The sequence below is a fragment of the Ambystoma mexicanum genome, chromosome 2q, assembly GCF_040938575.1.
Source record: "Ambystoma mexicanum isolate Mex_15411 chromosome 2q, UKY_AmexF1_1, whole genome shotgun sequence".
Classification (NCBI taxonomy): domain Eukaryota; kingdom Metazoa; phylum Chordata; class Amphibia; order Caudata; family Ambystomatidae; genus Ambystoma; species Ambystoma mexicanum.
The window spans coordinates 536,647,711-536,673,563 of NC_090924.1; the positions used below are offsets into that span (position 1 = coordinate 536,647,711).

The 25,853-nt window shown below is 49.6% G+C and overlaps 1 protein-coding gene across 1 annotated transcript in view; it reads left to right on the forward strand.

Annotated features, from left to right (window-relative positions):
* The window catches only part of UQCRC2 (ubiquinol-cytochrome c reductase core protein 2), a 666,108-nt gene that overhangs the window by 351,158 nt on the left and 289,097 nt on the right, over positions 1-25,853 (forward strand). Inside the window, exon 8 of the mRNA XM_069647677.1 lies at positions 18,242-18,299. Coding sequence (XP_069503778.1) covers positions 18,242-18,299 — 58 coding nt within the window. The remainder of the gene's footprint in view (positions 1-18,241; positions 18,300-25,853) is intronic.

Here is a 25,853-nt window from a genome sequence, read left to right on the forward strand (position 1 = left end):
GTCCTGTTGTGGGGATGACACCCGGCGGCAAAGGCACCAAACTCCCCCACACCAAGCACATACCCCACAGCGATATGAGTGTCACACGCCGAGAGCTGACGTCTAAGGGCAAATCTTCGGATTCACGGTCCTCTGGGCACCCCGGGCGGCTGCCTCATGACAAGTCTGCTAAGTCAAAAGACACCGGACATAAAACTCCCTCTCCCGGCCTTCCGATGTCTAAGGACACCGTGCAAGCAGTTCCCAAAGTCAAAACTCGATCCACACAACTGGGGAAAAGCCCAGGGAGTCAGGACTGTCCCGTCCAGTGGAGAAACATGTCCCCAAGGCCCCTACTACGGTCTCTAGCTCTAAAAAGTCAGCTTATTAGAGCACAGATCATAGGGAGAAACCTACATACAGGGATTCCTCTCCGAAAGACAAGAACACAGACAGGCAAGATAAAAGGGACAAACTTGGGGAAGAGCCGGGACCTGATACGATTCCTACAGTGGACATTCCACATCAGCCTGATCCTATCATAGAGGAGGAGGAGTTATACGGTAGCCTACCTAACCCCTCTATCCCTGCCTCTACCTACCTGTGGATTATCCCCAGTACAGCAACCCGGTCTGCACAGGATATAGATGGGGTTATGAAAGGTATGACCTTTCTTGCACATTTTTTTCTAAGAACACCCCCAGGCTCTTCAGAGCCTAGCAAACATGGCTCCCACTACCCAGGCATCTAGCTCTAAGGCTTCACCTGTGGCCCCTCAGTCCCGTTTGTCTACACACCCATCAGGAAAGAGATCTCACCCCCTAGTGGAACTGTTTGAAGAACCAGTCTACAAGGCACCACACTTCTGCACTGACCGTTAAGACCTAGATGTCGGAGCTGATGAGTACCCAGACGAAAATACCTATTATGATGACCTCTGAGTTGACGACGTCCGTGAAGGGGACAATCAGGGTGACACTGAGTCAGTAGGCTTTGCCATGGACTCTCCAGTCCCGCAGGACCCTCCCTTACCCGATTCCCCGGTGGGGAACCAACCCTTTTTTAACTACCTAATTCTCAGGGCTGCTGAACATTTTGGTATCGAGACACAGGAAATCCAGCAAAATAAGGATTTTGCTGAAAACCTCTTAGGGGACAAAAAAAGGCAACTCAATTTATCCCCTTACTCAAGCCGGTACAGAGAAAGATTCAACCTTCTCTAGAAATGCCTAATCAGACTAGGACGGTAAACCCTAGAATCGAAAAGCTTTTCCGCCCAGCACCTTCGGACCCTTTGTATATAAGGGGCCAACTTAAACCACACTCTAGTAGTTACCACTAACCGGAAGAGAGCGGGTACCTTCTTGGCCTCCTCCGAAGCTCCTCCGGACAATGAGTAAAAAACGATATACAACGGGAAGAAAAATAGCATCTTCGGCAGCTTATCAGGCACAAATTGCTAATAACTCCACCTTGCTAGCAAGCTATGACTGTACTAAGTTGGATGAAGTTACGGCCCTTGTAGAATCCGCGCCGGAACCACTCAAATCTAGGCTCTCCCTTGTGGCTGCTGAAGGCATAGCAACGGCAAGCGTCCTACTCGAGAACAATTTCGATGCAGCAGATAACGCTGGACACGTTATTGCTGAGGCCACCCTCCTCAAACGCCATGCCTGGCTTAGTCAGTCTGGATTCAAATTAGACACACAGGCTACCCTGCTCAACATGCCTGTTGAGCCTACATTTTTATTTGGAAAGGCAGTTAAGGACGCGCTGAGGTCCGCCAAGGACGACTACGAAACACTAAGTCCCTTGGCCAACTAACTAACAAACAAGCCAAAGAGGAGGCAATCGTTTTTGGCGGTTCCGTGGACAAAACTCAGAGGTACCGGCTATAGTCAAAGCCAGGGTTCCTCATGGAACAATAACCAACAGGCATCCCAAGGGACAACGCCATGGTTGTGGAAAGGGGAGAGGTTCTCTCACCAGAGGTGGAGGAACACCCTCCAAGCAATGACGCCCCGCTATTAGTCCCCTCCCGTGCCTCCCAAATCGGGGGACAAATTTCACACTTCACCCATGAATGGGAGGGGATAACAGACAAGTGGGTGTTATCGACGGTAGCAGGAAGTTACTGCATAGAACTCCAGGGAATCCCATCAAACCTCCCCCGCGCCAGAAAAGACTGTCAAGAGAGGAACAATTAATCTTGGTGGAAGAAGTCGAAGCTCTACTCCTCAAGGACGCCATCGAAATTGTGCCTTACAACGAGGTAAACAAGGGTATTTATTCAACATACTTCCAAAGAAAGATCTGACCATGCGCCTGGTATTAGACCTGCGCCCCGCAAACAAATTGGTCGAGCCACAAAAATTCAGCATGACAACGCTACAAGAAGTAATCCCTCTGTTAAAACTGGGGAATTACATGGCAACATTGGACATGAAAGATGCTTAATCTCCAGCATGAGGTCTGGCATGCCAGACCCCATGCTGGAGAATAAGCATCTTTCATGTCCATGAATATTCCCTGTATACTCATGAATATTCCCTGTCGTTGGTAGGCCGGGAATCCTCGGTATAGAAAAAAAATCAGCATCAGTTTCGTTTCTTATCTGTCTTTCTTAGTAGTAACCAATCACTGGTCTCTGGGTCATACTGCCCCCAGCCAATGACTGCCCTCTCCCTAAGCCCCGCCTCCAGCAGCCATCCTCAGATTTTTACCGCACGTTCAAGTGTTGGGAGACCTCGTGCTGTAGCTCTTGAGCTTTTGCTGCGTTTTTGCGCTTTTTCAGGAGATTTTTCTCATTTTTCGGTTAAATAGAACCTCAAGCTCCACCGTTTCTGCATCCGATCAACAGGGATCCGTTTCGGAGTTTTCTACGCCCCTCAAGGGTGAAGATTTAATCGAGTTGCGCTTTTGGAGGATTCCAGAAGTTCCGAGGCCTACCCCGGACATGGCCCAGGAGAAAGGAAGCTCGACGCCCGGGAAGCTCTTCAGGACCTGCCCTGGATGCCAGCTTCAGAATGTTTTCAAGGAGGACGAGCATTCGTTATGCCTCTACTGCCTCCATGAGGACAAGACGCACTGTGCGTTTTGTGGGAACATGTCGGAGCGGACCATGAAGGATCGCCACCTCCGTCTCGCCAACTGACTGGAAGGGAAGAGCCCGTCAGGTGAGAAGAAGAAAAAGAAGTATGAGCAGTCTTCCAAGTCCTGTGAGGGTGCCCCGGCGACAGGGGCCCATCAAAAGGCTAAGCACCGCGGGAGCGCCGAACGGTCGGGCTCCTTGGCTGCCAGGCAGGCCGCATCCTCCCTGGCGCCATCAACCACGAGCCAATGCTCTGGCTCGGGTAAGAGGAAGTCCGAGAACCCGGTGAAGCTTCTGGAGAGGCCCCGGTCGAGCTCGAAGATTCCGGCAGAGGGGGATCGAGGCGCGGACCCTCCACCCAAGGTGAAGGCCCCAGGCGTCCAGAAGGTGACGATGGCCTTAATTCACCCTGCTAAAGCCTCGATTGCGGATGTCGCCGCGGCCCTGGCTCAGCCTGTGGAGGCTACACCAGTGGAGGCGCCCTCAGGACCCAGAGTCTCCCAGCCACCGCGGAGGGAGTAGTCTTTCAGGCCCATTGAAAAGACCCCCACGAAGTCCGCGTTGGAAAAGGTGGGGGAGGGGCTGGGGGCCATCGTGGATACGGACACGACCTCTGAAGAAGCTCATCGAAGTCGTGGAAGAGGCCCAGCCCGTCTGGAGGGATCACGATGAGAGCGACGGTGTCGCCGACAAGGCTCCTTAAGAGCCCTCGCGCCCGTCGTTTCCAGCGCCGCAGGACACCTCGGCGGCCATTTTGTCAGCGATTCAGTCCTTATGCTCGGAGATAAGGACAAGGTTGCCCCTTCCCCCGACGGAGGTACCTGAGCCAGCCCCGACAGGACGCATCCTATGCCACCTCTGCGGCCTGCTCTGCCTTCCCCCGGTCTACTACCCACGGGGATGATACAGGCACGGACACGGCTACGACAAGTACAGATGACGACGGAGGCGACGACTGGACGTGTCCCCCATTACCCCATGATCGGGCGTCCCCGCCCGACGAGATTGGATCCTTTCATGCCATGATTTCCAGGGCATCCGAGCTTTTTCAGCTCTGCCCAGAAGGAAAGAAGAAAGAAGGGTTCCTTTACCAACGGCGCGAGGCTAAAAGGAAGACGGTCCCCGCCGTACCGCTTCTTTATGACATCTGGGATGAGGGGCTCGCCCTCCTCAAGAACCGTGCCACGGCGCCGGCAAAGAGGGACCAGTACGAGAAGTACCGGGTCCCCGACGCTGCCCCCTTGTGCCTTTGGGCACAACCTACCCCGGATTCGGTCGTCTCGGCGGCGGCAAAGAAGAAAGCTGGGGGGGGCCATCAGCCTCGACATCAACTTCCCCGCTGGACGGTGAGGGCAGGAAGTTGGACAGGATGGGACGACGGATCATCTCATCCGCAGCGACGATTATCAAGGCGGCCAACGCCCTGGCTATCGTAGCCCGCTACGACAGGGAGTTGTGGTTCAAAATGGCCCCTCTGTTAGACTTCCTTCCGGACGCCAAAAGGGCTGAGGCCCTTCAAATCCTACAGGAGGGGGAGATTGCTTCAGACCACGCCATCACGGTGGCAACGGACATCGCCGACACCGGTTTCCATCAGTTTGGCAACGGCATTTGCTTGAGACAACGAGGATGGCTCAAGGCCACGGACTTCCGCCAGGACGTACAAACCAAGGTTTTGGACATGCCCTTCAATGGGAACAACCTGTTTGGGAAGGTGGTTGAGTCCCTTCAGGCCATCAAGACAGACCGAGACTCCCCGGGCACTGGGAGTGCTCCAATGACGACGGCCGTCCTTTCGGAGCTCTGGAGGCAGACAAGGTGCCTCCAAAGGATCCGGCAGTGGCTCCTCCACTTACCGCCAAGCGGCAAGATCTTCGTCCCAGGAAGCCTACAGGGGACGTGGCAAGTCAGGTGGTGCCTGTTGTCGTCGACAAGGTCAAGGAAGCAAGGCGGCCTCCAAATAAGATTGAACCGACCGTGGGGTCGGGCCCCGCTGAAGCACCCCGGTGGGAGGCCGGCTGGCGAGGTTAGTCAGCGTGTGGGAGTCCATCTCCACCGACCGTTGGGTGCTGGACGCCCTGGCCCAAGGGCACGCCCTCGAGTTTCAGAAGAAGTGCCCTTGCGTTCCACCCGTGGCCAGGAAGGAAAATCACGTCCCTCAACTACTGTTGGAAGTAAGGGCGATGCTCAAGAAGGGTGCTATCGAGCTTGTCCCAAAGAGGCTTCGGGGCTCCGGAGTTTACTCAAGGTACTTCCTCGTAAAAAAGAAGACGGGAGGATGGCGCCCCATCCTGGACCTACGACGACTGAACAAGTACATCAAGGCACAGAAGTTCCGTATGGTCACCCTCCAGCATGAGCTGGGACAGCTGGAGGAGGGCGATTTCCTGTCGTCGTTGGACTTGAGGATGCGTACTTCCACATCCCCATTCTAAAAAGACACCGAAAGTTCCTCAGGTTCGTGGTTCAAGGGCGGCACTACCAGTTCAAGGCCCTCCCGTTCGGATTGATGTCGGCACCCAGGGTGTTCACCAAGTGCCTCGCACCGGTGGCGGCGCGGCTGCGCCTACAGGGGATCCACGTCTACCCCTACCTGGACGACTGGCTCATCCGGGCAAGGACAAGGGAGCTCGCCTTGGAGCACACTGCGAAGCCCGTCCAGCTGCTCACGGACTTGGGATTCTCCATCAACTTTCCAAAATCCCACCTGGTTCTGTCGCAAGTCGCCCTGTTTCTGGGAGCCAAGCTCGACACAGTGGCGCGGCTGGCCTCGCCGTCGGAGGAAAGGACCAGGACCATTCTGGGCAAGGTGCAGCGTCTGCTGGCCACGGACATGGCCAGGGTAAGATCTATCAAGTCTCTCCTCGGGATGATGTCCTCCTGCATTTATCTGGTGCGCCTTTGCATGCTTCGGATGACACCCTTATAAGAGTTCCTCGACGCCCGCTGGATCCAGTCGACGGGCAGCTTCGAGGACAGGATCCCGCAGCTTCGAGGACAGGATCCCTCTCAAAGAGACGTTCCGTCAGGCGTTCCGGTGGTGGGGTACCCGCTCCCATCTGTCAGCGGGCACAGGTGACGCTGACGACGGACGCCTCCCTGGAAGGTTGGGAGCACACTCCGGAGATCTTCACGCGAGAGGCCTTTGGCTCCCGGAGAAGTCTCTCCACATCAACATCTTGGAGCTCCGCGCTGTGTTTTGGGCTCTCAGGTCCTTTCTTCCGTCCCTCAAGGGCAAGGTGGTGAGGATCTACACTGACAACACCACCACGATGTTCTACATCGGAAGCAGGGCGGAACCAGGTCCCCGGCCCTGTCCAAGGAAGCCCAGGATCTGTGGCATTGGGCCGTCGCCCAAGGGATGTTTCTGGTGCCTCTTCATCTGGCAGGAATAAAAAAACACAATCGCCGACTCACTCAGCAGGGAACTGCGCTCGTGCCACGAGTAGGAACTACGCCAGGATCAAGTGGATCGACTCTTCTGACGATGGGGCGAACCCCAAATCGATGTCTTCGCGACGAATTCGAAGTGCCGGAGGTTCGCCAGCAGGTTCCCCCAGCCGAGGAGCATGGGCGATGCTTCCTCGTTCCCCTGGGACGGCCTATTTCTTTATGCGTTCCCTCCGTTGCTCCTCCGGCTCATCAACTAGCTCAAGAGGTCCCGGTGCAGGATGATCCTCGTCGCACCGGCGTGGCCGAGGCAGATCTGGTTCCCGGACCTTTTGGACTTGTCCACGTCCCCACCAGTGAAGCTGCCGACAGACGCAGACCTTCTCTCCAGAGAAAGAGGCGCCATTCTTCACAACGACCCGAAGTTGCTGAACTTGCAGGCCTGGCTCCTGCAGCACTAGAGTTTGGAGGGTACGACATCCCGGCCGACTGCAGAGAGATTCTTGCAAAGGCCAGGGTGTCCTCAACTCTCAAGTGCTACGGACATAAATGGAAGAGGTTCTCTTTCTGGTGCCGTGCACAGAAGATTAACCCTCTGCGGATTACGGCCCCTCAAGTACTGCCGTACCTACTGTCGCTGGCCAAAGCTGGACTGGCTCACGCCTCCATCAAAATACATCTGGCTGCAATCTACCGATATACCAGGACGACGAGACGGGCGTACTTTTGGTCTCATCGCCTGGTGAAAGAATTCATGAAGGGACTATTCTGATCATTCCCGCCGGTGAAGGCTCCTGCCCCGGCGTGGGAGCTTAATGTGGTGCTGACCAAGCTCATGGGGGGCCCCATTCGAGCCTATGCATTCGGCGCCTTTGAAGTTCCTGTCATGGAAGACCGCTTTCCTCGTGGCCATCACCTCCGCATGACGAGTGGGAGAGATCAGGCCCTATCTTGCAAGCCTCCATACTTGACTTTTCATGATACGAGGGTGGTGCGGAGGACACACCCATCCTTTATGCCCAAGGTGCCGTCTGACTTCCACCTCAACGAGCCCTTGGTGTTGCCAGTTTTCTTCCCGTCACCTTCGTCGCCGGCTGAGAGGACTTTGCACTCGCTGGATGTAGCTAGAGCGCTGAAGTTCTATGTGGACCGCACAAAGAGTTTTCGTAAGACGTCACAACAGTTTGTGAACTTTGGGACTGTGAATCAAGGAAAGGCTCTCTCGAAGACTTACATTTCCAGATGGCTCTCCGGCTGCATCATGTACTGTCACCGGTTGGCAAACTGACAGCTGCCCGGCCGTCCGAGAGCCCATTCGACCAGAGCGATCGCTGCTACCACAGCGTTCCTGTCTGGTGTGCCCCTGCTGGACATCTGCAGGGCTGCGACGTGGAGGTCGACGCACACCGTCACAAGATTCTACTGGCTCGATCGGGACTCCAGGGAGGAGTCCAGGGTCGGCCAAGCAGTGCTGCGCAACCTGTTCGCCTAAGGTGAGCCTGGTGAGGAGGTAAGAATTGCTTAATGTTGAGTTGTTGTATTGCTTAATGTTGTGCTTGTTGCCACCTCCCGTGGTTGTGCATGTGTGTACTGCTATGTATTCTCTTATTCATGAGCATGTGAATCCATGCCAGACCCCATGCTGGAGAAGGAACAAGTTACTTACCTGTAACTGTTGTTCTCCAGCATGGGTCTGGCATGGATTCACATGCGAACCCTCCCGCCTACCCCTCTGCGGCTCTTCACTTGGTCATAATGCCACTTTATGTGCTACCAAATCTGAGGATGGCTGTCGGAGGCGGGGCTTAGGGAGAGGGCAGTCATTGGCTGGGGGGGAGTATGACCCAGAGACCAATGATTGGTTACTACTAAGAAAGACAGACCAGAAACGAAACTGATACTGATTTTTTTTCTATACCGAGGATTCCTGGCCTGACGACGGAATATTCATGAGCATGTGAATCCATGCCAGACCTATGCTGGATAACAACAGTTACAGGTAAGTAACTTGTTCCTTTTCATATTTAAATGTTCCCAGCGCACAGAAGAGTCTTGCGATTCAAAGTAGCAGACCAGCACTACCAGTAAGTGCTGCCCTTCGGGATAGCCTCGGCTCCAAGGGTGTTCACCAAGGTACTGAAAGTGGTGGTGTCGTCGCACCTTCGCAGGGAGGCCATCAGTGTACCCCTACCTGGATGACTGGCTGATCACGGGAGAATCCTACTATCTATGCAAGATAAACACTCAAAAAACCATAGACCTTCTCTTCCAATTGGGCTTCTCAATAAACGAGAAAGTCAAGTCTGGTACCAAACACATCAAAACAGTTCCTAGGAGCCGTTAGATACAAAGACAGGCTTAGCTTTCCCATCCATGGAAAGAGTACAAAACATGCTTTGGCAAATACCCCAGTATCAAACCGGTCTCCAGATAAGTGTACCCAAAGCTATGCGTCTGCTAGGCATGATGGCATCGTGCATTTACCATATCGACCCCCCTCACGCGCGCCTGCGACCAGTGTAGGAATGGTTGGCGACAATGGTCTCAGGCAAGTGGTCAGTGGGAGGATCTAGTGGTTGTTTCGCCTACACTGGTTCAAAACCTACACTGGTGGTCAAGGGAAAATCTGCTCCAGGGGAAACCCTTAAACCCTTGAACGAACCGGAAGCGCTAGCGGTGGTCACAACAGACGCGTCACTTTCCGGGTGGCGGGGGCCCACTAGCTTCAGCACACGGCCTGTGGTCACAAGTTACTGCACAGAACTACATCAACCTACTAGAGTTATTGGCAATCTTCAAAGCACTGCAAGCTTTCGTGAACCACCTAACAAACCAGTCGGTACAAGTCCTGACAGACAGCACCAGCGCAATGTTCTATGTCAACAAACTGGGAGGTACACACACACTCCAAATCTGTCCAAACTGGCTCAGAGATTATGGAGGTGGGCACTCAAAACGAGGGATGTCCCTGCCCTCTCAACATGTTCCAGGGGTACTCCACACTTGAACGGACTCTCTCAGCAGAGGTCCTCTGTCAGAAGAACACAAGTGGCAACTACACACGGATGTGTTAGATCACATCTTCTCTCTATGGGGCTACCCCTCTCTAGACTTTTTCGCTACAAGAGAAAACAAGCAATGCCCAGTCTTTGAATCCATGTTTCCCCAACCAGACTCAAAGGGGAACGCGCTATGGATGAGCAGGTCAGGGAAATGTGCTCACGCTTTTCCCCCGACTCGTTAATCAGCAGAATAGTGAACAGGATATACAGGGATCAGATGACGCTCATCCTAGTTGCTCCTATGCGGGCGAGACAACCGTGGTATCCACATCTGTGCAAGCTGGCGATGTGCGATCCCCTCAAGCTCCCGTACCAGGTCAACCTGTTGACTGAACACGGGGCGACAATGATACACCAACAACCTTACTCTTTGAACTTGGCAGCATGGCTCCTGAAGTCAGAGTTCGGACACCTCCATCTTCCACAGCGGTGTATGGGTATCCTAAAGGAAGCATGGAAACCAAAAACCAAACACTGTTATTTCCTCAAGTGGAAGAGATTCGTCATTTGGTGCCAATCTAAACAAATCAACCCAATAGAATGTACTCCATCACACATTCTAACATACATGCTCCACTTGATGGATTCAGGGTTGGTCTTTACTTCTTTAAAAGTCCACCTAGCAGCTTTATCAGCCTATACCACCTTTCAAATTAAAGTCTCATGGTGGAAAGTGACAGTCATTAAAGCATTGATGGAGGGAGTAAAGAGACTACACCCTCCAATCTCTTAATATCCTGCCAGGCTGGGATCTCAATGTAGTGCTAGCAAAACTCATGGGCCCTCCCTTAGAGCCTTTGCATCATGCTACTTTTTAAACACATTACCTATAAAACTGCTTTCTTAGTGGCTATTACTTCCATAAGAAGAGTCTGCTAACTCCAAGCCTTGTCAGTGCAGGACCCTTTCTTCATCATCCATAAAGACAAATTGGTTTTACGACTCACCCTAGGTTCTCCCCTAAATTCATTTACACGTTCCACATAAACCAATCATTTGAGCTTCCGGCCTTCTTTCAGAAGCCAACTAGCTCAGCTGAGGTCAAACGCCACACACTAGATGTGAGGAGGACAGTTCTCTACTACGTAGATAAAAGCAAACCGCTTAGGAAGACTGATCAACTGTTTGTCTCCATGGCTACAGGCAGACAAGGAGAGCGTGTTTCCAAAAGAGCCATCTCCAGATGGATAGTTAAGTGTATACAATTATGCTATTCATTATCAAACAAGACACTGCCTTCTACACCAAAAGCCCACTCGGACTACTTTGGCATTTATTGCAAACGTCCCTTAGACAGCATTTGCGAAGCAGCTGCATGGAGCTCAGTTCACGCCTTCACTCAGCACTACTGCATTGACACACATTCCAAGACAGATACACAGGTGGGGCAAGCGGTTCTAAAACATCTATTTGCCGCTACTCCTTCTCACAACCCACCACCTTCTCATAACACTGCTCGCTAATTTATGCATAGCATGTGATCTAAGCAGATTATATAAGCAACAGAAGGAATACATTACTCACCGTAATCGTATTTCTGGTGCTTGTATCTGCTTAGATTCACATGCGCCCACCCATCCTCACCTGAGAGAAGGTGCATAGATATTATGAGCTTCTACATATATCTGCTTGGATACAACTGTACTCACATGACGCATCATGTCAGAAGAAAAACAATCTGAGGGACATCGACGCATGAGGGATCATGGGTACAGTGGACGTCCCACTAGGGTGTCATGATATCTGCTTCCAAAAGATCAGAACTTGCCCGACTCCCTTGGAAGCAGACCCATAACCACGGTTCCGAGTGCCAGCCAGTCCCAATTGGGACCTTTTGGACCCTGTCCTGGCGCCAGTGGCACCAGGCTCATAAAGATGCCCAGTCCCAGCGCTGGAAGCGCCGGGCTCATAATGCTTGGGTGGACTTACCTGCAGCAGACCATGCTGCTTACTTACCTGCCAGTTGAACCCCTGATCCTCTTCTATTTGGGACTACTTTTCCTGTTGGGTGGGGCAGGAGCCACTCCCTAGGTTCAGAACACTGGAACTCTTCTGGAAAGCAGGAACTCTTTTCTTACCTAGGCGTGGCTGTGGAAGGAGACACCTAAGCACTACAGGAGGCTATTTAAACCACACCCGATGGATGAATCTTGCTTTGCGTTATTCTGCATTCTCTGCAGCAGAACGCTCATCGTGTCTTCTGCTTCTGATCCTGGGCCTAAGGGAACAAAGGCTTACCATCCTGGAATCCAGTCTTCAGCAGCACCTGTAAAGACAAAAAAAGAACAGGTTAGCACTACGGTCTTCAGTGGCAGCGCATCTCTTACCTGGTCCATCGGCTGTCACCAACGCCTCGCGCTGCATTCCGGCATCTGAAAGACAAAGGCTTACCAGCTCTTCGCATGCTCCGGAGGTCTTCGCACTGCATTCCGGCATCTGAAAGACAAAAGCTTACCAGCTCTTTGCACGCTCCGGAGGCCTTCGGCGCTGCATCCCGCATCTGAAAGACAAAAGAAGGTGCGTTTAAAGACATTGGGCAACTTTATTACTCACGTGCCATTACTCCTTCCCACGCCGAATCCAGTGGTTATTCCAGCACCCTTCAGCTTCTCTAAAGCTCCGAACTTGTACCTGCAAGATAAAAGGGACAGTTAGTGCGCATCGTGAAGCAGGCTACAAGCGCTTACTTACGTGCTTCCAGGCGCTTCTATTCCTCACGCGGGTTCGATCCTCAACTCTCATCAGCCCGCCATCCGCCATCGCCGGAACCCTGCAAAACAAGAGATATCATTACAAAAGACTTTTAAAACGTTTGAAGTGCCCAGAACTTACCGTTCGTGCAGTTAACGACGGACAGCAGTCCTCTGAGGTCAAGAGGCCTGAACCCTTATCCAGTGAAGAAACTGGTTACGGCACCCTGCCCCGAGGCAGATGGAGAGCTCGGCGTTCACTTACCTAAGGTGAGGGCGTTAACCTTTGGGGTTCTACAGGAGAAGAGAAAGGGAAGAGGAGAGAGGCCCCCAATAACCCCAGTTCATTAATCCCATATTTTCTATCTGCAGACATCTTGCTCTTCGAGTCAGACATACAGTGCACAGAGGTCCAGCCCAAAGAGCCAACCGTGTGTTACACATCACCTTTGAAGATACGGCATTCACCCAGTCAAGACCGGCGCCTCTGCGGGAATCAGGTGAGCGTTACATAGGGATAGTATTACTGGAACGCCCTTTCGACGTCCCTTTTCGAATTTCGAAAACAACTAATACTCTGCAGCTTCCACTAGATGTCGGCGTATGCATAGCATGTGAATCTAAGCAGATACAAGCACCAGAAATAGGATTACGGTGAGTAAAAAATATTCCTTTATTATCAGGGCTCCGCATAGTTTGGCTAGGCTTTCTGTAGTCAAACTGGTGTTGCGTTGTTAGTCATGCTGTCCCAATTCCGAGTCTGCATCGAGACTGGGCATCCACTGGATTGAGTCTACGTTTGAGACTAGTTGAATTGATGGCTTCCAGTAGGTCCAGTACAGATTGTAACTTGTGTATTGACACACAGGCTCAAAATTGAGAGTACACATGATATCAATTTGACCATTGTGATCTGATGTATTGATGTATGAGACACTTATTTTGCTGTGACCAACAGACAGTTGACTGTCCATATTAGATTGATTTCACCCATGTAAATTGTTGCATTACGCTGCATTAATAGCAGCATTTCGTGATGGTTATACTTGAATGTTTTTAAACCAAATTGCTTTTGTATTTTGTTACATAATAAATGTAGTTTTATATTCATGCTGATGGACTGACAGGTTATCTCTCAGCTTCTCGCCCTGTCAATGTCTGGCCTCTATCTTATAGTTCCTTTGTTACATCTACTCCCCGGATATAGATAGAGACCACACTTTGTTATTAGCTTTATAAGTGCACACTGAGATTCCTCCATTATTAAGGTTTCGGTAGGTCGGGTCAGCAGTTGAGACAATAATTGTATTGGGTCGAGTTGACAGTTGAGACACAGTGAGTCCAGTGCTTCCCTGGAATTGAGCCGGCTGTTTAATTGATGCAGGACGATGTGGTTCAATAGGTTTCCAGCATAGAGATGGCTCAAAACACAGGTAAGCGGATCAAAGTATTTGTAGTACCAAAGTCACCACCACCCACCCTGTAGTGGCTTGAAGCAAGACGAGCATGGGTAAGGCTGATCATTGTCTTGAGGGGGTAGATCGGCTTTGGTCTACTTTTTGGGTTTTGCAATCACTGAGATCCCCAGTCTAGGATCTTGGTGGCAAGTGGAGTCTTTTCCTCTGCCGTTCCCAACCAGGAAGATTTGTAGGGAGCACTTGTAGGGGTCTGTCACATCGTGTGAACAGGGTCCTGGGTACCAGTGTCTCAGTTGCAGTATGCCTTGTCCAACCAGCTGGTCATCCAAAATGGATATGAAAATATGAAAAAACTCGTACTTCTTTCTTGGAGCTCTGCCCTTCACTTCTATTGCATAGGGTTTTGGAGCAGACTGTACCCTCAGCATAGTTCCAGGTGAATCCTTCAAGAATTAGTTGAATCGGCTAAGGGGAGGACCTCTCCCTCCACCCTCATAGGCAAAATGCCACAGCTGATTGATCCTTAGCAAGCCTGTCAAGGGTCTTCTCCAGGCTGCTGTAACAAGTGTCATTGCCTGCTGGTGTCATACCCAGAGTGCTTTGTCTGCTGGAAGGGGGACAAAGAAGTTCAGAAGTCCTAGCAAAATCCACAATGGTGGGAACCCTCTGTGGGCTGAAGCTCTTTCCTGGGCTACTCTACCCTCTTGCTCTGTCTGCCTACACCAAAAACTCTCCAGTAATCTGTACCCCCATGAGACATGGCCATTGTAATGGCAGGACTATTTTTAGAGTGCTAGTTACCAGCTGATCTCCCAGGGAGTGTACCTGTTCCCTGGAGGATGCAACAAGCCTTCTGAGGAAGGAAAGACTTCCTTGGTTGTACCCATGGTTGTGCGTACAGTCAGCCCAGCCTTCTTAATACACACCGGTTGCTGTCATGATTGAGTCCCTGTTCACCAAGATGATAATGGCAATTACTTCAGCCCGCAGGGTGAGTGAGTTGCAGGCGCTTTCTAGCAAACCTCCTCACACCATCTTTCATAAAAATAAAGTTGTTCATAAGGTCAAACCCTCTTTTCTACCGAAAATTGTTTCAGATTTTCACCTGTCACAAAAGATAACCTTGCCTGCCTTTTTATCCTCCTCCTCACGCAATTGAGGAAGAAAGATTACACAGATTAGACTCTAAAAGGGCTCTTGGTTTCAATATATCGAGATTTCCTAAATTTAGTCAGTGTGACCAACATTTTGTGGGATATACTGGCCTTAAATTAAGGCTGGCATTGACGAAACAAACATTGTCCAGGTGGTTATAGATTGGCTGGGAAAGATCCTCCGGATGGGCTGAGAGCTCATTCAACCAGGGGCATGGCGACTTCAGAGAGGTGTCCTGATACAAGATATTTGTGCAGCAGCCACCTGGTCATCAATGCACACATTTGTAAAGCACTACTCCCTAGATTAGACTTCTTCACAGGGGGGGGTCTCTTTGCAAAATCAATACTTCGTACTGTGTATGATTTAATATTTCTGGTACTCCCTCCTCCAATTCAGGCTGCTTTGGGAGCCTATCGAAGATTAGGAATACGTGGGAGGACACAATCCAATTGAAGAACAAGTTACTGACCAACTGTAATTTTCTTACAATCAAGGTTCCTTTAGAGCTTTTGGTGATAGGGACACGCCATAGCTACTAATTGACTACAATATACGAAAAAACAGAACTGAGGCCAACAGGCACGGCTCGAGCTATTTATACAGCGGATGACGTCGACCCTCGGCTGATACCGCCGTGGGACATAGACGCGGCAGACTCGAGCAGAGCGCCCTCTGGTGGAGGAAATATAAATTCAGAAGCCGCAAAGCTGAAGGTAAGGATTTATCTAAGATGAGGAATACGTGGGAGGAACTTCCACTCAAAAGAACTTTACAGTTGGTAAGTAACTTCTCTCTGATTAAGTAAGGGAGTGAACAATTGAGTGCCAATCACAGATGCAGAAAGCACATGGAATACTGAGCAACCCAGTCTCTAGAGGAGTAATGGCACCCAATATATTTGAATCAAATGGCATTCAATGAAAGGATAGCATGGACAAAATCATGGTCTCTTCACATGCGGTGCAAGACCAAAAGACTAGGCCTATTTATAAAGCTCAAGACGAAAATAGTAATGTACCTTCACTACCTTTTTAAGTTCTGAGGATTAGAACGGCCTGCAAGGTCAACTACAAAGGGGGAAGCCTTTGCTTAGGGCCTAACTGATGAGAGATGGTACGCTAATTAGCTAAGATAGGCAGTTGTACCCGGGTTTCATTGCCTACGTGTTGCTAACAAGACGAATGTCCAAGATTGGAAGAGAGTGCCAACAAATCATGAGGGTCTAAGTAATGGTGGACCATATATTGTTGCAGAAGCCTATCCGCTGCTGGTATTAGTATCTGTATTTTCCTCGGTCAGAGGTTGTTCAAGGCGTGCCTACCAGATAAGGGGCAGCCAATGATGATATTAACACTTATATTGTATATGTTCCCTTAACCAATCCCTCCACCTGGTAGGTTTTTACTTTTTGCCACGTAGGATGATGTCATAGCTGACATACATTGAAGTATAAAGCCTTTTGTGTAATTGAAATGCGCAGATTGTGAGCTACAATTTGTTTGTCGAACAGATTTCCCTACTTTATTGAACTGATAATAAAATAGTATTTTTCCATATTCTTTGAGTCGGTCTGGTTATTTGGGTGAGATCATTTATTTGATAATCCCATTCGGCACTTGGAACGCTCCAGGTGCTATTGCGCACATCTCTCATAAATTTCCCTAGAACCAAGACTCATGATAAATCGAAACATGTCAAACTAACTGTGTTCACAAACATGTATAAAGAGTATAAAGAGTATAACCTACTAGCAACCTCATGTCATCCGGTTCTCCATGATAAAATTGTATACGAAATGTCCGAGGGAGAAAAAAACGAGTTATGTTAACAAAAATAACTTTAATTTTGTCTCCCCCCAGACATTTCTTGCAACCCGCTCCCACCAACTCTTACCTTCCGGGGGCACACAGGGAAGTGTGCCTTCCCCATCCCTCTGTGACGCTGGTTCCCTTCACACACACTTTCATTTTCTTTTTTAGCTTTTTTTTTTTTTAATGGAAGCAGGTGACCCCCGCACTACTTGATCGACATTTTTGGGGGATCAGTTTTTTTTTTCACTGCCATATTCTGCATTTTCTTCCATTCGCTTTTTTTGATGAAGTATTATATGGGTTACATGTCATCCACCATCGCTCAACACAAAGGGCTAACCAAAACCCTTAACCCACACCAATATGGTCGCAATTCTGTTCTTGTTCTTCTCCAATCAATTTATAAACTCATCCTCTGGCCAAAACACCTTGAACCTTCCCAGACATCGCAGGTTGTCCAGTTGGGAACCGAAAGACCCAGAGCGTGGAAATCGCAATCCACCTAGAAAACACCCTCATCCATGCCAGTTGCTCCTGTTCAGATCCACATGAGCGCCTTGAGGACATAAGGACAGTGGTGCGTCATACAAATCCCAATAGCCTAACAGAACTGAGTGGAAAAAGATTGCACTTGCAGGGGGCCTTTAGTCGAAATCCCTCTATCCACCAAATGTATATTAGTGATCCAAAAATAGGTCAAAAGCAAATGGTCAAGGGGACCCTGAAACGGTTCTACAGAATTCCCAAAATGAAATTGTCTTAACATGCACTAAAGGCAATAGCCGTATGATAAAGTTGGTTTAAAAAGCAAAATGAACACAATATATTCACCATGGTGAGAATTTAAAAATCTGTGGGACGTTTAACAGTTCATATATAGAGTTGTGAAAGTAATGCAATGTAAAAGTGATATGAAAGTAATTGGACACCCCGTCAAAGACGGAGCAGTTAATCTGAAATGGTACTTGATGTACAAAAATTTGAATCTGGGAATTGATGGATGATTGAGACCCTACTAGCAAGAACTAGGTCCTGTATTAAATGATGTGGTGCAGTCTGGTATGCTTCATGTTGTTCCTTCAGCCAGATTTATTGAGGAATGTTCTTCAACACAGAGAACCCACTGCAGGAAGTCCCTTATTAAATCTGAATAGTGAAGGAGAAATTGGATTAACAATTTTAGTTAATAAATATAAATTCAATCTTTGTCAGGTGGGATACAATTGGAAGTTGTGAAGAGATGTGTTTCTAATGACCCTTGCTCTGATTCAATGTAGCGCAAGTTAAATCAGATGATGGAGAGGTAGTGCCATTGTGATAGGGTATACTATCTGAGTAGCAAACCAATGTGTTTATCAGTTTTAGCAAAGAAAAGGTATTTGAGAAATGTTCATGCACCAAGAAAGAAATATGACAAGACCTCAAATTACTGACGGTGATCATTTGGATAACAATGTGTTGAGGTTTGTTACAGTGAAAAGAAGGGGCGCTGGCATTGGCTAATCTGAATCTTTAATGCAGATTTTAATCTGGCAGCATCGGTTTTCAAACCAGTTTTGATTTAATTGTGAATATGGTAAAAGTTGACTAATTTGAATACAATTGCTGCCAGTCTCACATGTACTTTTATTTCTTTACTCAGCTTCATCATTTTGTACAGAATAATTTTACAAGTGCAAGAATGGCTCTTGTGGGTCTAGGTATGTATGTTATATAATTAAGTCGAATATGGTCTGTGTAGGTAAATGTTCATTAATTTGCCTTGTGTCAAAATGCTTGTTCCTAATTTTATCTCAACATTTCCCTTTGTACTCTGGTTCCCACCTTGGAGATTTCTCCCCTTTTGAAATGGGATTTATTTTTGTCGTCATCCACTTTTTGAATGTGTTTCTTTTATTTCACTTTGTATCTATTGCTTATTAAGTGTTTTCTTTGTTCACCTCATCACTTTTTTGCCCTTGGTCTTCATATTCTTTCGCTTTGTTGTATTAATCTTACTCCTACGTCCATCCCCTTTCCTCCATACTTGTGGGATATTCCGTCCATCTGGATGGGACCGGGGCACTTTAAAAGCATCACAAAATTAACTTGTTGTCCTTTTTATATTTACGGGGCAGCCACCGCATGTCACCGTAGCCCCGCCTTCCTGAGCTCCCCCCTGCACATCACCCTTCTGTCCTTTTTCTCTGTTCGGTCGGTGCGGATGCACTTGCATCTTGAGGAATATTTATCTTTTTGTTCCCTTGTCCTTCATTTTCCTGCTCCGGTTCCATGGTCTTTCTTCCGATTATGGCGGAGCATCTGGGATTCGTGTCCTGTTCATGCAAATGTCGTTTCACGAGGGGGCGGATCCCCACTCTCTCGCTCTTTGCCTGGAGAGCCTAGGCCCGGAACACTGGTGGGACTCGTGCTTCTACTGCGACTCCCTCTGTAGGGGCACTCCAGCATCGGCTTGTCAGGTGGGAGGAGGTGTTCCAGCGGATTCCTCCACCATACTTACAGCAGTTCATTGAAGAAAAAAAATGAAGCAACCATTACGTTTGTTCCTTTTTAGGGCACCCCGGCCGGGGGACTCCTTCCCGGGGTCTTCTGGGTCCGGGAGGGGCCCAAGTGGCTCTGGTACCAGGGATTCCCCTGAGGTTTCCCGAAAGGGATCTAACCGGCACTCCGGCGTTCCCTATGAGGTTCCCTGCAAAGGCGCTGCCAGGACCTTCTGGGGGCTAAGGTTAAGCCGAGTACTTCTGGGGATGTTGTCGCCGGGATTGTTCCTGAGATTTCCAAATCTGGAACTAAGTGTACCGAGTCTCCTCTCGAGGTTCCTGCTAAGGTAACTAAATGTACCGGGGTTACACCCGAGGATCCCCGTCGCGGACTAGCAAGATTGAGGGACCCCCTTCGAGGGCTCTGGCTTCAGCGGGTGACCCTAATCCTTCCCCCTATCAGACTAGTGGTCGAAACGATCCTGCTGAAGGGGCAAAGAAGCCGGTTGAACAACGTAGAGTACCGGCTCCGCCGAGGTTCCCTCACTGGGGGCTAATTAATCAGCAGTCTCTAAGGGGTCAGCACTCTACTTGCACCGGCTCTGCACTGTGCTAGCACCGGCTCTGCCGAGGTTCCTTGTCACAATGCTAAAATAGAACATAAGTCCCCTGACACCCCTGTGGTGACCACAGCCTCACTGACACCTGTGACACAGTTCACTTCAGGCGTTAACAAAATGGCAGTCCAACCCCCACGGTCTAAGTCAGCCGTTTTGACTACCCCCCTCGCACAATGTTCTCAACGGCTGGTACAGAGGGGCCTGTTTACGGGGCTGAGCAGCCTTTTCCACGTTTTGTGGATAATAAGAACCCGTTCTGCCCTCCAATGGATTGGCGTGCTCGGTCTCTGCTGCCACACACCGTCTCGCTCCCTCCTACGTCTGCTCCCTTGGTTTGCGTGGGTCTAGTGGGTGGAGGATTGTCCTGGCAACCATCCTCTTTGTGATCCTGGGGGTATGCCCCTTCAGAGCAGCCTCTACCCACTGCAGTGCCTAGGCCGCCTTCTGAGGATGCGTTTTTTGGCAAGTTTCGGACGCTTATGCACTCTGATCCAATGAAGGCATACTTAAGGATTTATTCAAGGAAATGTATCCTAAGCCACCCCCTGCTCCGGCAATCCTGCTGCAGGTCCCGGTAGTGCCAACACCTCCACCACTTCCAGTGGGGCCTCCACTGCCTCTTCTGCCTCCACTTTCACCTGTGCTAAAGACTCCTCTTGCACAGTAAACCCTGCACTCTGGGCCTGAAGTGCCACGTGCCGCAGATCAGGATTCTGTTCCTGCTGCACTGGATGGAGACCAAGCGGACCGGGACAGCGACAACCCGCCCGCTCTATTAGAGCCTTTCACGACCAGGTGGTGGATATGATGGCGTGGCTAGCCATCCCAATACCTGAGGCTCTGGCTCCACAAGAAGGTGAACTGTCTGGAGCTTTTACTCTGACACAGGAGCGCATCGGCCTGTTCCTTCAAAAGGATGTCCTGGCCGAAGCCTGCAAGCTCTGGGAGAAACCTCATTCCGGGCAACAACTAAACAGGAAAATTGACGCTTGCTACAAGCTACACGCGCCTGAAGACCTATCCTTGACTGCATGCCCACTCCCCTCATTGACGGTGGTGGCTGCAGCTGCGCTCCCGTCTAAGCTGTCCTCTGCAGCGTCTCGGATCCTTTCCAAGGAGGACAAGCTTCTTGACGCCATTGGGGGGGGAAAAAGTATTTTCCAATTCGGCTCTTCAGCTGCGTCAGCTTAACACCAAGCTCATCCTGGTTGCTGCTAATATCAAGTTGTGGAAGGAGCTTGACGGGTTTCAGGAATGTTCTCCTCCTGATAAGCTCGAACACTTTAAGGGCGGCTTATCCGATGCCAGAGTTCTGGCACAGGACCTGCTGGAGGCTGCGCACCAACATGTTGACACTTCTGCTCGGGACCTTATAGTTGGGGTAGACCTCTCCCGCCAAGCATGGCTGCTTGCTATGAAGTTCTCAAAGGAGGTTCCGGACAAGGTGCTTCATCTTCCCTTCTAGGGTTGGGAACTATTTCACTCCTCCACTGATGAGGAACTCGCCAAAGGCAAGCGCGCAAACTGCTAAGTCATTGTCGGCCCTTGGCAAAACCCCAGCTAAGGCACCTTATACTCGGAGGTCGGGGTCTCAGACAAGGTCCTGCTCTGGTTTCAGAGGCTTTCAAGACCGCTGTGCGCGCCGGGCAGGGGCTCCCGCTGGTGGCCCTTGCCGCAAGCAGCAAAGGCGAGGTGGCTGGTTTTTCTGTCAACCGCCTCCTCTTCAGCAATGGGTGGTCTCCCCGCTGATAAACCATCTAAATGATGTTTTTCATTGGTTGCACGAGACTCCGGTGGGAGGACTGAACATAAGGTCCTTAATTAGTAACGTAACATATGCACGGATGGGATGCAGAATAACTCTTAAGACCGATTCAGGAAGTTGTTCAGATGGCTGTTTTTAATATCAATTGTCTAAAACAGGGAGTTACAGCGGACGTTCGCTTAAGTTCTCTCAAACATTTCACATAAAATCTGCTTTATACAAAAAATGTCATACGTAATGTCATACTACTTGTCAAATGAGAAAAACCTACAGGGAGTTGTGGTTGGACTAAGGGGAACATCCAAGTATAGTTTCTATAAGGGATCGGGTTGTGATTGGGTCTCTACAGTCAGGTGGACAATTTATGCCCACCCCCAGTGCAAGTCATCCTCAACAGTTATTAGATACATGGTATATCATTGGCTCTCAAAGTATTAGGCCCTTCGTTATATGGCCCTCTACAATTGGTTGGCATGCTTGCACCCTTCTGGAACATTCGATTCACTAGCAGCACGTAAGCTCAGACCCCAGGTGCTAGGAGGTGGACATGACAGTGTCTGCCCTCCCAATTAGCCCTTCATCCTTCACCACTCATGCTCTTTGACACAAAGATTGCCTTTGAACTCTGCCTTCAGTAGGTTCTTATCTCTTGGGAATAAAAGGGAGTGTGAGCACATGTTTAAGTTCTGGTCTGCATGCCCACTTCTATTTTCATCCTCGACTCACGAGACCGGAGACCATACTTCAGCCTGTTTTTCAGCATTTAATTGTCTTGAATTAATAAACTTGACACCCGTGGTGTTCTCTCCTTGCAACTTAACAAGGAGCGATTCTGCTTCTCACGTTTACTGCCTTTGACAATAGATAACCAGTTCTTGGCAGCCCCAGCCCTTGACATCGGGCCAGACAGCCCTTTATGGTCCTTCCATGATTCTTAGCTGCTTTTCTTGCTGCGACACAGCTTCAGCTCTTGATCCTTCTTTCTCCATGGACTTGAGCTTGCTAGTATTGTGACATTGACGTCCAGCTTCTATATAATGGCGGCACCGCCTGCAGTCCATTCCATTCCATTCACTGCATCTGTACAGTTATTAAATGGCTTGCATTTTCTGCAGTACTCTTGACACATGCAATCTTCTTTCCCGCACCTGAAGGCTTACTTGATTTTTTTATTTCGTCACCAGTTTCTATGCAGTCTATACATACCCTTCAACTAATCTTCTCTATTTCACTCACTTCTTGTGACGTCACCAGCTTCTCTCTCTCATTTTCATATTCCTTTGGGGACTTCTTCCAAGAGATTATCTAGATAGGGTTAAGGATACATCAGATAGGGTTTTCTTAGTGGATACCTTTTCTCGAAGGTTCTCCGTGGAATAGGCACAATCACTGGTGTCGTGCATGGTGCGACTTCTGGTTTCCAGCATATAGGAAGTATGGGGCGGGACTTCCTGTAGAGGCATTCGGCTGCTCCTCTACAGGACGAATTTCGTCTCATCTGGAGGCGTGGCAGACAATTGCAGAAGACCAATGCATTTTGTCCATCGCCCGGGTGGGTTTTTGCTTGCCCCTACCCCTCCCTCTCACCCTCCTCTTCAACAGACCGGGTCGCCCTTCCTTCGAGCTGAGGTACAGAAACTTCTAGACCTCAGAGCAGTGGAGCCTGTTCCCTTGCGAGAACGAGTGGAGGGCTGTCACTCTCGTCTGTTTACAGTGCCCAAACACAACCAGGCTGGTCTGCGCATTATCCTCAACCTCTCCAATTTCAATCTCTTTCTACCTCAAGAGAAATTCAAGGTGATTACGCCCAGCCAGATAAAGTCCTCTCTCCAGAAGGGCGATTGGCTCAGCATAGCAGTGCTTCAAGATGCCTACATGCGGGCTTCAAATCAGGATATGCATCGAAAATATCTGCTGTTCTCCTTGGGAACAGAACACTTATCGTGTGCTACCGTTTTGTCTCAGCTCAGCGCAGCGTGTCTTTACAAAGATGTCTGTCATCGCAGCATTCCGAATGACTGCAGGGAGTTCATGTATATCCCTACTTGGACGATTGGCTCCTGCGCAGTCCTTGCCCACAAGCCGCTACGGACAATCTTCAGTCACTCCTTCAGCTCCTGCTCCATCTTGGACTGTCGGGGGAACTGGCGGAAATAGTTTGACGCTTGCTCAAGACCTGATCTTTCTGGGTTTCCGCTGGGATACCGTCGGTACCAGAGTGTTCGCGACGGAGAACAGGATTGCGGACCTTTCAACCATGTGCTAGCTCTTCCTGCAGTCCTCCCACATGTCGGCCTGGTGGTTCCTGAGGCCCCTGGGCCTCATAGCCTCTTGCGTGTAAGCTCTTCCTCTGACCTGCCTAAAAATGAGGCACACTCACCTTGCTCTTTGGAGCTGCTGGTCCCAGGCTACAGTTCCGGACTCCAAGATGATTCCAGTCCCATCCTGCATGACGGTGAATCTTCAATAGGCGTCTGCCGCCCACAACCTTTCAGTGGGGACCTACTTTCAGGATCCCTCCCCACAAGTAACGGTTACTACAGACTCCTCCGTTGGGGGGCGACACTGCGTCACCTCGAGGTATACGATTTGTGGACGCCGCAGGACAGGCGGTTCCATATCAATTACCTAGAGCTTCTGGCGCTCAAGGCTTTTCAACCCTCTATCACCAACAGTGTGGTTCGAATTTGCACAGACAATTTTGTAGCAATGTTGTACATCAACAAACGGGGGTGCACCAAGTCTCCTTCTCTGGTGGACCTAACTATTAAAATTTGGAATTGGGCTATCCAACACAATGTCTGGCTTCAAGCTGTGCATATTCCAGGTCACATCAATTTGGCTGCAGACTCCCTCAGATGCCAATCTGCGGCGAGTTATGAGTGGGAAATGAACACCGATGTTCACCCAGATCTTCCAGCAATGGGGTTCTCCAACAGTGGACCGCTTTGCAACCTCATTGAACCAGAAGCTTCCTCTTTATGCATCCAGGGACTGGCTCGGTGTCTTCCTTGTGGGATGCTCTCGAGATCCCTTGGGACAACATGAAGGCTCACGCTTTTCCTCCTTTGCCGCTGATTAATCGGTCACTTTGGAAACTCGCTAATCTTCATGGCTTCTTGGTGGCCAGCCATGTTCTGGTTTTCGGAACTGTAGCACCTGTGTGTGTTCCTCAATCAGTTTGCCGCAGATTCTTGACCACCTTCACCAGAGCAATCCCCAGTTGTGGCACCCCTCCACACAACCCTTCAGCTTGGAGGCCTGGTGCCCGAATTCCGATCAATAGCGCAGTTCAACCTATTCGAGGATAACATGCATATAATTCAAGCAGCACGTAAGCCCTCTACGAGAGCTCAATACAGGATCAAGCGGCTCTGATTTTGTCATTAGTGTCTAGCCAAAGAGCTTGATCCCAGACAGTCTGCTATTGACTGCGCCTTTTTTTGTATCTGACCTTGCAGTCTCTGGCATCCATGTCTTATCATGCAGGACATATTTATCTGCCACCTTGGCTTATCTGTCTAGAGACAGTTGCTCTTTTTCACTGCCGAACCCAGTCATCAAGAAACATTTTGCAGGTCTTAATCTTTTTCCGCTGGTTCGGGCCCCTCATCCCAAATAGGATCTGAATGTGGTCCTCACTGCCTTATGTCATAAGCCTTTTCAACCTATGGCCACTACTGAACTCCAGTACCTTTGTTGGAAGATGCCCTTTTTGATTGCGGTAACATCTGCAAGATGAATAAGTGATCTTCAAGCTCTTTTTCGAACATCCATTCCTGACTTTCCACAAGGATAAGGTTGTGCTTCACACACATTCTTCTTTCCTTCCCAAGGTGGTTTCTGAATTCAATTTAAACCAGTCAATATCTTTACCAGTTTTCTTCCAGAACCCGGTTTCCGATGCCAAGGGTTTTACACAACCTAGATGTCGGACGTGCTCTGAGGTTTTACCTCGACAGAACGAGCCAACGTAGAAGTTCTTCACTCTTTGTTACGTTTCGTGACCCAAAAGGGAAACCGGCCTCCAAAGTGTCCATCTCTTGCTGGATAGTTTCATGTATTTCCAAGGCCTACAAAATTCAAGGCCTTCCGCCTCCAAAGGGCATTCATGCACATGTGCTCTTGCCTTTCATAAGTCCCTTGGGAGTCCATAGCTGAAGCTGCTATGTGGGCCTCCCCTTCAGCGTTTTGCAAACATTGTCTTGACCTGAGCTCACGGACTAATGCCCAATTTGGGCAGGCAGTTCTTAAGAATTTGTTCCAATAAGGGACATTTCTATCCACCCGTATTTCCTATGGTTAGTGCTTGGGAATCTCCAACATGTATGGAGGAAAGGGGACGGGATGTAGGAGTATGACAGTTAGACACTGTAGTGACTACCTTAC